The sequence below is a fragment of the Micromesistius poutassou genome (assembly GCF_964030765.1).
Source record: "Micromesistius poutassou genome assembly, chromosome: 19".
Classification (NCBI taxonomy): Eukaryota; Metazoa; Chordata; class Actinopteri; order Gadiformes; family Gadidae; genus Micromesistius; species Micromesistius poutassou.
The window spans coordinates 15,077,650-15,095,149 of NC_140289.1; the positions used below are offsets into that span (position 1 = coordinate 15,077,650).

A 17,500-nucleotide genomic window follows, 5' to 3' on the forward strand; every position below is an offset into this window, starting at 1 on the left:
CTCCAGCAGAGGTAGAGCCAGAGAGAAGCCTGAGGAGAAGGTGGAGGAGGAGAAGGATGATGAGGAGGAGGAGAAGACGTCCCCCACCACACCAGCCCCAGAAGAAGAGCCAGTGACCGTGGAGGCTGTGGAAGAGGAGGAGCCCAACAACGACGTTGTCTACTCTGAGCCCCAGGTGACCAGCACGCTGGTGGTCACGCCCACTCCCATGACCACCACCCTTAGAGCTGTGACTTCGGCTCTGACTACAGCCGCCACGACCACCCGGAGACCGTCGGCAAGAAGACCCGTTAAGATCAGGGTTCATCAGAAAGCGGGGTCTTCCTCTCTGTCGTCCTCGCCTTCTACAGCCTTGTCTTCTTCGTCATCGAGGGCTTCCTCCTCCCTCCTGATTCCAAAACATTCCCAGGAGGCATCACTCATGAAAAAGGACGGTTACACAGATTCTCTAAAGCCCGAAAGCAAAGTCACATACGCTCAGCCAAGTATAACCCAGAGGAAACCCTCCACCCCTGTTTCAACGCAAACCACGGCACAGCCCAAAACAGTAGCACCACCTTCGGGTAGAGACCCTGCTGCAGCAGGGCGTAGCAGTGGGTCTGTGCTGAACTCGCGATACGGTTTTGGCCAACGGAATTCAGGAATTGCGTCAAGGGGGAATTTCACCCGATATCCAAATGGATATAAATACAGGCCTGCTTCCACTGCCAATGCTCAGTCGAAATTGCCAGGCAGGTCTCAAAGTCAAGCATCGTCAAACACAGATAGTTCAAAGTCACAATCACCTTTGCCAACTGGATCTCAAAACAGCGAGACGTCTGGCACTTTAAGCTCAGCGATCTCCCGGTCCAACTCCAGGACGGGTTCCCATAGTGAGTCGACATCTAACACCGAGGGGTCGGACGCGTCCCGCTCCAGATCACACGGCCCCTCCACCTCCGCCGCACACAATCCAACCCTCACTTCTCACAGCGGGTCTCGGACGCCCACCGCCTCAGAAACACACGACTCGGGCGCCACTCGGCCCGCTGCCCGCAGAGTGGCCAATAACCACGCAACGTCCCCCAACACACATCCCGCACACACTCCTGAAAAGCAGGACACGACATACGGGGAGGAATCCCGCGACACCGAGCACGAGAACACGGGAAGTAGGACGGGACAAGCTGAAGGACAGACCTCCAGCGTTCGGTTAACGGCGTTGAACGCAAACGTGCCGTCCCCCGAGGACAACAGGAAGGCGAGCGAGGACGGGCAGGATGGAAAGGAGGAGAAAAACGTTGTCTCTCCGGTCAGAGTGCAGCCTTCACACACCGAGCGATCGCCGTCTCTGGCGAGTCGCTTCCCGGGAAGGTTTGGCACGGGGGCCAGAGTGTCGTCCAACAGGCAGCAGGGCAGAGCGCCGTGGGGCAGGACCTCATCCTCGGTCGGGGCGGGGCGGCCCGTCCTGCAGGGCTCGGCCAGAAGGACCTCAGGGGCCAGCGGAGCTGCGGGCGTTTCCAGGATACAGGAGACGGGTGAGAATGTGGAGACAGCCTCAGAGCACAACCTGCTGAAGAAAGGGCTGAGAGACAGTCTGCACAAACCCTCTACGACAGTTATAAAGAACGAGTTTAGTGAGTCTAGACAACCATCTACCTCTACTGCTGCACCCTCCTCTCCAAACTCCGATTCCCATCAGTCCTCAGGTGGGCACAGAGCATCCAGTGAGGCCGTCCGTGGAGAAGCCTCTCATAACCATAATAACAATAATAACAATGACAACGATCATGAAAAGGACTATCTCTACGAGGGGAGTAAGGCGATGGTTGACAGAAATGAAAAAGTACGGGACCCCACAGCCGCCCCCAAAACCACCACGTCACCTCCGGCGCATCATCACCAAACCTCCGTAAGCAGAGGCGGGGGGGAGAGACGAGAACCCTCCGGGGGAAGCAGGACTAGCTCCTCCTACCAGCGGCCGGCGGCCTCTGCTAACGGCAGGGCGCGCTCTCCCACGCTGGCCAACAGGCAGCCTGGCGGCTACAGGCTGCCCTTCAGAGTCCAACCGGCGCAAAACACTCGCGCAAGAGCGTCAACCACGTCCGATTCTTCCTCTTTGTCAGAATCGAGCTCTCATTCGTCTTCGTCCAAGATGCCCCGTCCGGTGTTGACCTCTGACCGGGGGGAGGGCCGTGGCTCCGGCGTCACCAGGACGGGGGGCTTATCTGGAGGGAGTCTGCCGTCGTCAGCAGCAGCGTCCTATACACCGCCATCGTCGTCTTCGTCAGCATCATCCAGAGACAGTTTAAGGACGAGAGCACGTTACCCAAACTTCAGAGGGAAAGCCCCTAATGGTGAAGCACTGAGACCTAACTATGGAAATGGTAACATACCGTTTGTGAGCGTGTGATAGCCCTATGAAATAGGGCTAGGCTTACTAACTGTTGCCTGTTAGTTAATTGTTAGTTAATAACAACTATTAACTAATGTTAATTCATGTTTAATTATTGTACCCTTATAGTAGAGCAAATTATATCTAAACGATATTGCTTATATTCAATCATGTTCAAATACCATTCAAAAGTGTAAGTGTAAGTATTGTTTGCTCTAACAACGTACTATTGTTTAGACAAAAATGGCCGTCCAAATCTCACCACGTCCCAGGAGAAAGAGTCCTCCACATCGGAGCTAGACAGCAAGGCACGCCGCAGGTTAATCACTGGCCCTGATGGAAAGAAATGGGTAAGTGAAGCTCATTCAAAATATTATTCACCAGGTTCACGAGCCAATGAAACTGGCGCAGGGTAGTCGTGGCATTCCTAACCAAAGGAAAAGTACAAATGTTCATCTAAAGCAAACACACTCTGGTAGAAATGTTACCCTTTAAAGCAGATGGAACTCAAGTCAAGTATCGAAGCAAAGGCATAAAAAAAAGTTGAAAGTTGAAAATTAAGATTCACAGATTGAAAAAAAGGGTGCGCCTCAAATCATGGTGTGTTTTTTATTTTGACGATTAACATTGCAGTGCCGCAGATAACGGTCGCAGCATTCTCGCTCAATTCTGCCATAGTTCGTCAGCATTAAAATGATGAAAATAGGGTCCAGATTAAAGACTCCAGACTCTCTCCATTAATACTTTATGAGATCGATAACAAGCAAACCATTTTTACGAGATTGAGAGCAACATTCACACGAGGAGATGTATTCTACAACATTCTAGAGACGTGTGTAATGTTGCAATTAAATTGTCCATTGTTTTGGGGGATTTTTTTGAGACTTTTTCCCTTTGCTTTAGACTGTAGTATGACATGAATACATGTTTTACGTGTATACGAGTGTGAATTTGCCGACAAACGCACAAAGTGTTCGACCAATCGCAATAGAGTGTGCGTGCTGACCAATCACAGCAGACTGGGCTACTCGGGAGGGGGGCCTTAAAGCGACATGATACAAAACAGACCGTTTTGGAAAGATGCTGAGGTTTTGCAGAAATGAACATTGGGAGAATAATAAGGGGTATTTCTAACATACAGGCATGTAACCCTGTTCTAGTAGTACATCCAAATACAATTATTAACCCCTAAAAAAGTATGACATGGGATCTTTCACCTGTGCATTCTTTCTCAGGTGGTGGACCTGGACCAAGGCCTCCTGATGAACGAGGAGGGGAGGGCTCTGCAGGACTCCCAGGGCCGACCCAGAAGAGTGGTCCTCGGGGAAGATGGACGCACCATCTTTGGTGAACACACCTCGCAGTGCTTTTCATTAGACGAGGACACTCACACTCACACACAGAACCCTTAACCAAGGCCTTTTCCTCCTCCTTCCTCCTCCCGTGGGCCTCCAGACCTGGAGGGCAGTCCGCTGGTGAACCAGGAGGGCCTGGCCCTGTTCGGCCAGGGCCGCGACGGCCAGCCGGTGGTCAACCCCAAGGACAAGGTTCTGACGGTGGGCGGGAAGCCCGTGCTCGGCCTGGACCGACCCCACCATCGGACCACCACCAGAGCCCCCACCACCACCACCACCACCACCACCACCACCACCACCGTCAGGGCTCCCACCACCACAGAGTGGTTCTTAGAGGAGAGCACCACTATGCAGCCCTACCCCACCTGCCCGCCTGGCACCTTTTCTAAGACGGACGAGTACGGTTACCCAGTCCTGGACCCAGAGGGGATCCTGGACTGCTATCCGGAGGGTAAGCCATATGACTACCAGGATGCAGGATACTGGGACATGGTCGATTGGTCCCATCAAATGTGCATCCAATATATCACACCTGCGATGAGCTTCTCTTTATTCCCTTCCTGATGTTAGCTAGTGGACACAGAAGTGGTATTTTAGGAGACAGAAAGGTCTATTGTTGTAGTTTGTTTGTCAGCAGATGTAAGTGTTGTCTGTTTGTTTGATCACTTTGTGTGATCTGTTCTGTGTTTGGGAGTTTGTGTGTGAGTGTGTTTACATGTGTTTTTATGTGTGTGCGTGTGTATGTGGTTGTAAGCGTGTGTGTGTGTGTGTGTATGTGGTTGTGAGCCTGTGTGTGTGTGTGTGTGTGTGTGTGTGTGTGTGTGTGTGTGTGTGTGTGTGTGTGTGTGTGTGAGAGAGAGAGAGAGAGAGACCCCAAGGGCCACATGTAGAGTCAGCAGCATGGCTGCGGTCGGTGAATGCTTTTCAAACACTCACTGAGTGACACACACTGCTGTTTGTGTTAGTTAGACATGGAAACATGCTTCCCGGGCACACGATACACATACGCACACACACACACACACACACACACACACTTGAGTTGTAAATATGTTAGAGAAAGTCAAATGAGTTGAGTTCTTTATGAATAATGACGTGATTTGCTATTTCAGTGCTGGTCTACACACACACACACACATCAACGCCGTGATTTGGGGTTCTTCGAAGACTCATCTAACTATCCTAATATAATACACCCATCATTCTGCAAACATGTTCTTCATCCAACAAGAGGCACGGACGACCTCAACCAACACTACTCGCTGCAGAGACGTCTCCTTGTAAATTATAAACATTACAACCAGTAGACATTTTACTCTTAGTATTTGACTTAGATGTAGCACTGTTATATACTATAAATGTTATATAACAGACATATAGGGTATATTTAGTGTTACTCTTAGCATTTGACTTGAATATATGTGTTCTGTGTTTATGTGCGCACATGTGAAAGTCTGTTAGTGTGTGTATCCTGATTGCTTGTTTTCATGCGTTTTAATTTTCTTGCATTTGTTGAGTATCTTTGTGCGTCTGTGTGTGAGTGTACCAAAGCACACCCACACACACACACACCTGGATCTCTGAACCTGTAGCTTGTGCTTCTTCCGTGACAGAGGAGTCGTCCGGGATGGAGGCCGACAACAAGCTCACAGACACTTTAGCTCTTGAGCAAGGTATTGGCAGTATGGCTCCAAACTGACCTAATCGCCGCGATTGTGTCTGCCAGACGATTTCTGCTTGTTTGAATCGCCTGTTGAATGTTTAGCCATGGTCACAGCCTCTCTCTCTCTCTCTGTGGGCTTAGGTCCCTGACTGTTTTCAATGTCTCTCGGCCTCCCTGTAAACCTGGAGCCCTTCTGCTCCTCCAGCTGCATGACTAACCCTGGGAGAATGGCCTGGCCTGCCCGGCCCCATGATGTTTTGCGCTGGGTCCTGGTGATGTTGTTTTGTTATGGATGGACACACATTGGCTGGATATGAAGAGTGACTGAATGGGGAGCTGCCTCAGTGTGGCTGAAGCTGTGTTAAAGCATCTCAACATGTTGCATGTTAAGCAGTCTCTGGTTTGCAGTTGTTTGTTTACATTTTTTAACTAAACATGTTCACATGGGACATTGTAATATTCTTTGGCAGTCACACATAAGTAGGCGCATGTGTGTGTGTGTGTGTGTGTGTGCGTGCACTTGCGTGCATGCGTCTGTGAGTGCGCGTGTGCGTCTGTGAGTGCGTCTGTGTGCGGCACGTGCATGTGTGGATGATGATGTCATGTCGCGGCCCCCCCCTGACGTGTTGACGTGTTGGAAGGGGAAGGAACTCATTGAGCCTCAATCACCCCGTCCCTCCCGTCAGGCTGCAGCTCTGGCTCTACAGAACTAGGTTGCGCAATTGCTTGACTTCATCCACCCCCCCCCCCCACCCCCACCCCCCCTTGCTCCTACCCCATTTCCCATTCCAAATGGAAAATGTGTGGAAAGCAAAACATTACACAAGAGTAGACCATCAAACTAAAAAAAGGGGGTCACTTCCAATGATATCACACAGTTGTTCCACGATGCATTAAGAAAATATGACAGGCGTTTAATATCCGACACTGTGGCGGCAGTCAATGTGTGACAGGGTTTTGAACAACGGAGTGCTGTTTTGTTATTGGGTCGTCTCGGGGCTCACAAGGTCCTGTTGTTTCTAGATGAGTTCCTGATCGCGACTACCCTGCGGCCCCGCCCCACCACCGCAGACAGCAGCACCACCACCACCGCCCCGCAAGAACACCCAGCCCTGCCAGAGCAGCTCCACAGGAAGCCCTCCTCTGCGCTGGACCTCACAGGGAAGAAACGATTCACAGGTATGCCGTTGACCAATGAGGTCCAGAAGGCATGCCTGTGTGTTGACACACTATATAGCTGGGGGTTGCTTGATGTACTTTGATCTCGACACTAATAAGGTTATCCTTCTGTGGAAAGAATTTTTTCTTGAAAGTTTTCCCTAAAAAACTAAAGAGAGAAGAGATATTGAGATCTGGAAATATTTCAAAATGAGGTTTCAACTCCTTGACTTTGAAGTCAGATTGCCCATATATGGTTTGAGAAACTAAAATAAGCAATTATCTTGGGAGTGTGTGTCGTGTTCATGTTTATGGATGAGTGCAGTGTGCGTGCCTTTGTGTGTCAGTGAGTCTACACGTGCGTGTGTGTTGACAAGTCTCTCCGTGCTCAATAACAAGGGAGGATAACACGTTCAGGAACCTCTCCACTTGGCTCCCAGAACCACCAGGTTATAAATATGTTCCCTCTGCCTGCCTGGCGGGCGCCGGTGATTTACTCCAACCAGACTTGGCCCACTCTGATCACTGAGGTCAGAGCATGTCATCCGTTTTGGTGCTTTGCTTCAGGACGACTATCAAAAAGATTACAAACACCCCTGCAGCAACATAGTGGCTGGATAACAACGACAGGCCAGATTAGCAGTGTAACCGTGTGAATCACAGCGATCCAGGGGGCCGGTGTATTCGGACCCCCACGTGAAGAGGGTCTGGATGAGCCGAGGTGTGAACCACAAGGGGTTACAAGCATTACACGGATGCTTAGACGTCTCCCATCACGGTTCTGTATGGGTTGTAGAGCCACTGTTGACATGGTGCTGACACAGGTTAGTCCACCACCACTGGTGTTCCTCAGCGGGTGTGGACAGTGCGCTGGCCCGTCGCGTGCAGGCTGTTAGGAGCAGGGTGTCGACCATGTATGGGCGGGTGTTTGACAGAAGGCTGATAGTACTCGTTATGCGGGCTGGCGAGCCAAAGAAATAATCCAACCATAGCGAAGGCACATTCTTCGTCACACCTCCGGGTGAAATCAATACATGCACACATGCGCAGTCACACACGCACACACACTCCAACAAAACACATTTTTCACACCACAAGAAGAAATTGATACGTGCGCGCACACACACACACACACATCCGAATTAGGACTGAGTCCTTCTTCTTCCTGTCCTTATTACATGAAGGCCTCGTTATGGCCTGATTATCCCTCAAAACATAGGACTTATTTTTTTTAAATAGCTTCAATCCTTGCCACTGCCTGGGTACGAAAGAGGCCAGGTTGACTGAGGACACAGCCTGGCCCTGGCCAGACACACTGGCCTCCCATTGTCTGTTTTACTGCCTGTATGGGCTGGCTTTGGACGGCCGCGCACACTCTCACCTCGACTGGCTGCATCAACAACGCTTTCCCTAGACGGAGGGGAAAAAGGTTCTTATCTGGTCCATCACAATGAAGGAACGGCTGGATATGGGCTTGTGTTGGCGGTAGTGAATGATGATCGTGATGTGGATTTGTAGATAGGATCGGGTGCTTATTGGGATGTCATTAAGTTAAGGGAACATGGACATCCATCTAGATGAAGTCTCTCCCTCTGTATTCTGGCTGTTAATGAGGCACATTAATACCCGTGACATGAGTGAGGATGTTTCCAGACAGCCTGTAGCAACAGAAAAACAATTACAAAAGCCCAGCTCATGGCAGCCATCTGTCTCGGTACAAACCCCACCATCCTCCAAACAGAACAGAAGCGATGGGTCGACTCAATCTGAAACCAATTACAACCCTCCCCCATCCTCCCCCCTCCTCCCCCGTCCTCCCCCCTCCTCCCCCGTCCTCCCCCATCCTCAGCTGACATGAACAAAAAGAGAAGGACTACAGTAAAACTGAGTTTCAGCAGAATGGAGAATATCCACGTTTGCAGGCCACGGAGACTTCCTCTCTCCGGTTTATGAGCTCTGCTAATATCTCATCCTGAGCTCTCCGTGGCATGCCAGTGGACGGGTGGACATGCTCCGCGTTAAGCCCCTGGCCCCGTGCCCCTCCGTTTGAACCTTCTTCCACCTTCTCCTCCTAGCCCGCTCTAGGCCATGACTTTGCCCCATCTGAACCACACGGAGGGGCTACTAAGAATTAAGGGCTCTTTATGGTCCCACGTTCACGCAACACAAGGGGGTTATGGACCCCTTACCTCCTTGTGGACCCTCCTTGCGTCCACCGCAAGAGGCCTGACGTGCGCCTCCAAAAAATTGTAACCTTCCGTCGAGGCGACGCAGCCGCAAGGGCTGTGATTGGTCCGCTCACTAAAACCCGACGCAGGACCGTAAACGTTCACGACTACGTCGAAGCGTCTGCCTGGTCCTTGCGTTCCGTGAACGTGGGACCATAAAGAGCCCTTTAGCCTCTTTAGCAGTACTGCATTTACACTTGGATTCATGGACATGGCTTAATACAAGCAGACCGCAGGGCAGTTAGAGGAATGCTCTAAAGAAGTACATAAATAGGACCTAGTTCTGTAGCATCTTATCCTATTTGTCTTTGTTGTGTACGGGGAATGGGTTAACCTAGGGATTATTGCTGCTTGGCACTTGGTTCTATGAACATCCTCACTGTACCGACAGCGATATATTGTTGTTTCTCCTTCTTCTGACAAATGTACTTATTATAAGTCACTTTGGATAAAAGCGTCTGCTAAATGCCCTAAATGTTAATGTAATTGTAAGAAGAAGCTTTGAGGAATTTGTATGTTTGAGTTTTCATAAGCAAGGCAATGTCAAACAAATATTTTAACTTCAGTTTCAGTTTTTTGTTTTTTTCTGTTTTTTCCAAAGTGTTTATTTTGCTAAGTGAATTTGGTCTGAATATACCCTCAATATACCCATGCACATACAGTAAATGAAATAAAATATATAAACAACAAAGTTAAAAACCTCTATTTCCCCCACTGCCTCTCTCAGCCCCCTACATGAACTACATCCAGAAGGACCCCGGGGCCCCCTGCTCGCTGACCGAGGCCCTGGAGTACCTGCAGGTGGACATCCTGGGCCAGCTGATGGACAAGGACACAGCCAATCACAGACAACCCCCCAAGAACAAGCCTCACAACATCACGGTGGTGGCCATGGAGGGCTGCCATTCGTTCGTCATCCTGGACTGGGCCCTCCCCCTGAAGGACGACATGGTGTCAGGTACGTGTGGAGCGCACATCTAGAATAACAAAGTGTTAATCGGGGAAAAAACCTGTGAACCTTTGAATATCTCTGCCCTGGCTCCATGGATCAGCGGTAATGCGGCGCCAAGCGTCCCCACATGGGTCGTCACATGGGAAGAATCAGTATTTATGTTTTCCTCCGTCCATGGTAAATAAATTATGGAGTTAAAAAACTGAACTGCATTAAACCCTTGGAATGGGGTCCCCGTGGTCTTATCAAAGTTGAATAAAAACTTCCTGCGACCTGAGTGGCCAGGAGGTCGTGGAGTGATGGGATAGGTCGACTCCATGCTGCTGTGGTGCCCAGGTGGCCAATGAGAGAGCAGATCCTCAGTCAGCCAGGCAAGCGCTGTGTTGTCATTGGCAGTTCAACACCAGCTCCCGGTCACACTGAGGGCTGATAGTTAAAGCAGATAGGTGTGTGTGTGTGTGTGTGTGTGTGTGTGTGTGTGTGTGTGTGTGTGTGTGCTCCTGCTCCTTCTTTCCATCTGTTCTCCCCCAAGGGTTGCCCTTCTCTCTCTCTCTCTCTCTCTCTCTTTCTCTCTCACACACACACACACACACACACACACACACACACACACACACACACACACACACACATACCACCTAGAGTAGCCTGTTCCCATTATTATCAGCATCAGGTATGTTTGTACAGTGACACATTGTGTGGTGCCTTGTGAAGGCTGACACATCCTCCTCACCTCCTTGACTCTTTGTTTCAGAGGACATAAGGGATTTTGGTTGTTTGTCTTTCCCGAAAGGCACTTGCAAAATAAACATCAAAAACGTTGTTTGGTTGATATGGTCGTTTTCAATTAAAGACTAATGTCCCACCATGAATCACCCTAAATGGGTGATTTGATGAGACATGGCTGTCAAAGGTGGATGATTATTCATTGAACTAGTCGTTGTTGCTGATGCAGAAGGTATACATTAAAAACGTTTAACCGTCTGTTTACCTCAAATGTGAAAAGTTTCTATTTAGATAAATGTCAGAAGAGAGGTTGAAAGTCACAAATCACAAAGTTAGACTCTTTCTAGAATTGCTGAAATTCATGATATCCTAGCCAGGTTACTCCTTTCTTCTAAAGCCATCTAGGCTATTCCCTTCTCTCTCTCTCTTCTTCTGTCACATCAGTTTTCCACATGTTTCCAAAGTTGTCTCAATCACATGACTACCCCGCAGTCGCTGACAACTGTCCAAAGCTTTAAGCAGCAGTCTAGCAGAAGAGGCTGGTTGGTGTCATGGGGATGTGGGCTCATGACGTGAAGATGGAAGGTTGTCTTCAAAAACAGTTGAACGTTTAGCCAAGTTTGTTTTGCAAATTTGAAAAAATGACTTTACTTTCTGAACTTGGAATTAGAATGACTGGTTTAAAAGGGTACACCAACTACAAAGGAAATAAACACGCACGCATGCGTACACACGCACAGTATGCATGTGTGTAATTGGGACATAGGTAGAAAGAATGCAAAATGCAGAGACACAGGGAAAGTGTCGGCAGTCCTCTTTCTCCCATTTCCTTCCTAAAGCTGTGTTGGCACCGCACCACTCAGAGCAGAAGGTTTTGAACAGGCCAATCTAAAGGAATGACCTCAATCATGAGATGAGATCTGATTTGGTGAAATAATCAAAGGGTCCAGGCACTCTGGGCAGGGAGCTTAGAAGAAGCAGTTCCCTACCTACTGAAGACAGACATCTTTTGCCTTGCATACCACAAACATTCCTCCTCCTCCTAAAACAAGGTCTCTAAATGGAGTGTTTTTCCAGTCTGTCTCAGCTCATAGAAGAGAAAAAAGGGTTTGTTTTGCAATCATGAAAGGAAGGGGACAGAAGTGGGTTCTAGGGTTACAAAACACTGTTACAGACAGCAACCGTTAAAAACGAAAAAAAAAAAAAAAATGAATAGTAATAATTAAATCAATCACAATTATATTGCCTCTGGTACATGGCCATAGATCAACTCTTAAACTCCATTTAAACTCTGAGAGTAGAGAACATCGCCTGCTGTCACTCTCTACTGACCCTGCCCCTTCTCTCTGGTCTCGCTGCAGGGTACATGGTCCACAGCGCTTCTTACGACGACGTCCTCAACAACCGATGGTCCGCTTTGGATTCACAAGGGACACACCTGGCAGTGGAGAACCTCAAACCAAACTCCAGGTAGTGGCCCTGTACGTGTGTGTGTGTGTGTGTGTGTGTGTGTGTGTGTGTGTGTGTGTGTGTGTATGTGTGCGTGTGCGTCTGCACTTGCGCATGCGTGAGTGTGTGTGTGTGTGTGTGTGTGTGTGTGTGCGTGCGTGTTAGTGTGCGTGCATGTCCACGTGCGCGTATGTGCTCACGTGAGCATGCATGTGCACGTGCGCGCTGGCGTGTGTGTGCGTGCCAGTGCATGCGTGAGCGTGTGAGCATGCGCGTACGTGCGCGTACGTGTGTTTGTGTGTGTGTGTGTGTGTGTGCGTGCGTGCATGGATCTGTATTTCACGCCGTCTACACATTTCCACTACTGCGATATCAGAGCAGGCCAGGAGTGATATAGTCATGCTTGTCGACACAAACGGAAAAATCCACACCGACGAGAAGTAAATCACACCTGGCAGAGCGAGGGCGGGTCGACGAGCGGCTCTTAAAGCAGCCTTGAAATGTGATTTCCTCGGAAAGCTTCGCTACTCCTGGAAACATAAACACCTCGAACATCGTCTGACACACGGCGAAAAAAATGCAACCGACAAAATAAAAGGTTGCTTTCGTTTGGTTATTAGGGCCATGTTTTCAGAACCTTGTATCAAGAGTTATGGGGCATGGCTTTCAAAGTAAGAGCGTGGAAAGCCTTCCCGTCACGGGGCCCCGGCGGAGCCAGAGGAGATACCGACTGCTTACTGTGTTAAGCGCTCTGTGTCAACAAACCTTTGTTTCGCCCTAGTGGGTTTGAAACACACGTGGTTTGTTAAGTAAAATGACTGTTGCCGGGGGGCCTGTGTGAAAATGTATATTCATGAGGAAAAAAGGATCTGGTGGGCCGAGGCAATGGCTCTGATCAGCCCGTCTGTTCACAGTGAGCGGAGGGGGAAATCGGCAAAGCACAACCTCAGTGTGCTTTGCTGAAAAGATTCAGCCTCCCGCCACCTAGAGACGGGTACCGCCGGCCGCTCAGAGATAAGACACAAACAGAGAGCGGGTACAAGCGTCCAAAATGGGTTTTCTCAGGAGGGTGGCTGGCTGCCTTAGGGATAGGGTGAGAAGCTCAGCCATCCGTGAGGAACTCGGATTAGAGCCGCTGCTACTCTGCTTAGAGAGGAGTCAGTTGAGGTGGTTCATCTAGGAAGGATGCCCGCTGGGCGCCTCCCTAGGGAGGTGATCCAGACACGACCAGCGGGGAGGAGACCTCTGGGAAGACCCAGGACTAGGTGGAGAGATTATATCTGAACCCTGGCCTGGGAACGCCTCGGGATCAGAGCTGGTCGATGTGGCCCGGGAAAAGGAAGTCCGGGGCCTCCTGCTAGAGCTGCTGCCCCCGCGACCTGACCCCGGATAAGAGGTTGAAGATGACATTTACATTTAGCAGACGCTGTTATCCAAAGCGACTTAAAAAGGTTAATACACACCGACCCAGCTCATCAGGAGCAGTTAGGGTGTCTCGCTCAGGATCACATGGACAATAGGAGGAGCTGGGTATCGAACTAGCAACCTTCTGGTTACAAGTCAACCTGCTCTACCTCCTGAGCTAAGCAGACGCTGACATGACAAACAGAGAGCTCCTCCGCGACGGTCACCTCTCTACGAGAGGTCGGGCTGAGTGCCAGTCGGCTGAGCTCACAGAGCTGTCAGGTGCATGCTATAACAATGATCCAATATAACAACATAACAACTGATGACATAACAATGCATCTCGGCTAGAGGGAACTTCATGGGGCAGAACGTCGCTGGAGGCTGGTGTTCATGGGGGTGGTGGGGATGCTGGGGCTTTATCAAAGGCAGATGGTTCACTGGGGGCAGAGGACCCAGTGCTCTGATAAATATCTCATCTTATGGTGGGAACTGTGCGTGTGTGTGTGTGTGTGTGTGTGTGTGTGTGTGTGTGTGTGTGTGTGTGTGTGTGTGTTTGTGTGTGTGTGTGTGTGTGTGTGTGTGTGTGTGTGTGAGGGAGGGTAAATGTGTGTATAAATCGGAAATTTTCTGAATTATCGTATTTTGACAGGCCAGCAGCCAGAGGTTGTAAAGTGCATGTAGGATGTAAAATGAGTCTTTGAAATATTCTTTCTTGATTGTAGAGCTTGGTTTGCAGTGCGTGCGTGCATGTGCGCGTGCGTGGATCACAAACAGTGGTTTATAGGACAGGTCAGGACATTTTCCTTTAGAGGGTTAAGGCATCTGGTAGTGAGAGCTGCACACTCAAACACACACACACACACACACACACACACACACAGATCTGTTTCCTTTGAAAGCTTAAACCGTCCTACTCACGAGATCAACTCACACAGGCTCTTTGCTTGACTATTTCCTTTCGGGGAAAGCAAATAACTTCAGAATCAAAAATGATATTTGCATGGATTTGGAAATATGCACCCTCAGCTTCTGAAAGTTTTATAGTAATCACAGCGTTGGGTTTAAGGTACTTGATTGGGCTAAGCATGGTGGAAATATATACCTCTTTGTTCCAACTTCTTTATATCAATTGGGTCCTCTGTCGTTGTTCATTTCTTTAATCTACTTCATTCATCATGTTGCTTTCTCCCAACCTCTCCTTTCTCTAATTCTTTCTAGTTTCTTGTCACTCTCGAGTGTTATATATTCATAGGTTGGACCTGTCACTGTGGCTATTGGACACAGGCCTGCTGTCATCGTGTGGCTAAATAGTTTTGCTTGAAATGAATAGACCATGAACTTACTGTATGGGACCATGGAGCCTTGAGAAACACACTGAAGCACACATAGACACATTGGAAAAATGCCCCCATGGCCATTAAGAAGTCAATCATGGTGTTATTAATCTGATGGGATTTCATCATTCCTTCGCCTGATTTCAAAGCTCCCAGACACTAACAGAGCTGAGCTCCAGACAGCTGTCCTGGCATCCTATAGTTAAGCCTCTCACACGCTGACACTAATTCCCTGCTGTGGACGCCTTCCCGCTCTCTCTCTCCTCCCTCCAATCCCACCGCACCTTTGCGTTTTCCTTCTAGCCCTTCCTTTCCTCTTGTTTGTTACTAATCTCCTATTGGCTAATCCCTGCCTGCTGCGGCCACATTCAACATGTGCCTCAGAGCTGTTTTTATTGCAAACGCAGCTCGATTTGGATTCATGAGAATGAAACGGGGCCCCTCTTAAATCAAGCCCTACGGGTGGAGCGTGCCAGGTCGGCTGCTCTGGTCATCAATATTTTTCATCTCATAGCCTTCGGCCCAAACAAAAACCTGGCTGAGAGTCGCATTAACAGCCCAACTCATTAAATCCCTAATGACATCTGTGTGTGTGTGTGTGTGTGTGTGTGTGTGTGTGATTCTTCTATTTCCATTTCAGGTACTACTTCAAAGTTCAGGCCAAGAACGTGTTTGGTTTGGGGCCTGTGAGCGAAACACTCACGTACGTGACTGAATCAGGTGTGTGTGCCGTGCGCTTCACACACTCTGTCGCAGACGACAGATTGATTTAGACAGATTGATGTGCTTGGAAAACCGACGTAGAAAAAGTAACTCAAACACAATGAACAATAGCTTCTGGCAGTTATTACTTTAACTGCTCCAAATAACATAACGAGTGTCAGCCACATACGCGTCGTACACAACACATAAAAGGCGCTGATGACTTTATGGCTTGATGTGTAGTTATTCCCATGAACGCGTGAGTCGCTGCGGCCCCGGGGCAGCCGGCTCACAGCTGTGCAGCGCATTAGACAGGGACAGGGTCAGCAGTTTCCCATGCGTAACCAGGTGAACGCATCAGCACTCTGATGGTGCTGTCACACGGTGCAGTTCCTCCCTGGAAACCAAGTAACCTGCGCTCTCTCTCTGCTTGCTGTCTTTCAGACGATCCCCTGCTCATCGAAAGACCACCTGGTAAGTGCCTTCCCCTGGCCCATCGCTCAACTCCGTTTGGCTTTTTTTTTTTTTTGTTCAACTTATTTTCTCTGGAATATCCAGTGTTGAGGTTCCTGAAGAGCTGACCATCTGTGCAGCGACCCCCGGTCCCCGTCATCGTATTAGTCAGACGCTGCCTGCATGAAGCGGACCGTTTTGGAGGCGTGAATACCCGTGGCGTCACAGCAGCGCTGGAAGAGCGCCGTCGGTACACGAGCGAACCCAGGTGCCGCCGGCCGGTGCAGCCCCAGCGACAGAGCGACGCTCCGTCTCTCCCCGCCCGCCGCTCGCCTCCAGCCGTTGGCAGGTCTTAACGGCTCCACTCGCTGAGCGCAGTGCATTAAGATGATTTACGGCGTGGCGGGAACATCGCTCTCCTGCGCTCCCCTCCTCACGTCGCTGTGCGCTGCCGACAGGATTGTTCACTGCCCGGGCCGCGGCGGCGCGAGGCGGCGGGGTTCTCAGCAATCTGTCAACGTTTGGAAGCGCGCCTCGGACTAGGGGCTCTCCGCTTTTTTTGATTTCTTCCGTGAGCTTTTAAACTGAAATCACCGGACGTTACGTCTTCTGTCAGAGTGCGGCTAGCCTAATTAATGCTGGGGACACTGGGCTCACCTTCTGTCTGACTCAATGCTCAATGCTTTCTTACACAACCAACCTCCCTGGCTTCTCTGTCTAGGTGGAGAGCCCATATGGATTCCCTTCTCCTTCAAGTATAACCACGCCCACAGCGGCTGCAAGGGCAGCCAGTACGTCAAGCGCACCTGGTACAGGAAGTTTGTGGGTGTGATCCTCTGCAACTCCCTGCGATACAAGATCTTCATGGGGGAGGGGCTGAGGGGTAAACCAATCAATATTTTTTGTCATTGTAGATATTTCTATTGCTTAAATGCTGCATCTACATGCGTCCGTCTCGATCGCCAACTGTTCCTTCAACTCTTCACCCTTCTCTTTATTTCCCTCTCTCTCTCTTTAGCTCTTTTCACTGTGTCCCTGTATGTCCTTTATCACTCTCTCTCTCTCTCTCTCTCACACATTCTCTCCCTCAGCAACATTTGATTTTATTGTCACACTTCAGCTTCCATTACATAATGGAACATTTGGAGCGAGTACGTTTATGACTCCTCGCTGCTCCCCTCCTCTCTGTTCTTTCCAGAGCCGTTCTACAGTATAGCAGACACGTTCGGCCAGGGGGAGGACCACTGCCAGTTCGTGGACTCCTACCTGGATGGAAGGACGGGCCCCGTCTACCACTCCAACACACTGCCGGCAGCTCAAGGTGAGCACATCCATCCCTCTCGCTACCAGTGATATATTCTACTCTAGGATTCGTGTATGATTGAGTGCCAGCAACCATACAATTACAAGTTATTCTGTGATACAAAAAAAAAAGAACAATCTCGATTTAAAAGCTATGGAAAAAGACAAGTTACGTGTATCCCCGGGGAACAGCGCCATCATTGTGTAGGAGTGGGTCATTGCGGTCTATTTTTTTTCTGATTGGCTCAAAAGTACAACGTGTGCCACTTGCCAACTCATTTCAGACTGTTCATGAACCTGATCCACCATAAACTATTCCACCGCTTCCACCATGTGTGTGTGCTAGCGATTTTCAAGTTACCATGGTTACTTCTGACAACATCCCTCTCTCTCTGAT

General features: G+C 49.5%; 1 protein-coding gene across 2 annotated transcripts in view; it reads left to right on the forward strand.

Annotated features, from left to right (window-relative positions):
• The window catches only part of fndc1 (fibronectin type III domain containing 1), a gene marked incomplete at its 5' end in the record, with an annotated part of 39,958 nt that overhangs the window by 21,539 nt on the left and 919 nt on the right, over positions 1-17,500 (forward strand). For both annotated transcript variants that reach the window (XM_084483471.1, XM_084483472.1), the window contains 12 exons: positions 1-2,366; positions 2,612-2,724; positions 3,610-3,721; positions 3,830-4,180; positions 5,343-5,402; positions 6,416-6,571; positions 9,506-9,736; positions 11,818-11,926; positions 15,287-15,366; positions 15,793-15,822; positions 16,523-16,684; positions 17,000-17,122. The exon at positions 1-2,366 is cut by the window's left edge and continues 214 nt beyond it. In XM_084483471.1, the coding sequence (XP_084339597.1) occupies positions 1-2,366; positions 2,612-2,724; positions 3,610-3,721; positions 3,830-4,180; positions 5,343-5,402; positions 6,416-6,571; positions 9,506-9,736; positions 11,818-11,926; positions 15,287-15,366; positions 15,793-15,822; positions 16,523-16,684; positions 17,000-17,122 (3,893 nt within the window). The remainder of the gene's footprint in view (positions 2,367-2,611; positions 2,725-3,609; positions 3,722-3,829; positions 4,181-5,342; positions 5,403-6,415; positions 6,572-9,505; positions 9,737-11,817; positions 11,927-15,286; positions 15,367-15,792; positions 15,823-16,522; positions 16,685-16,999; positions 17,123-17,500) is intronic.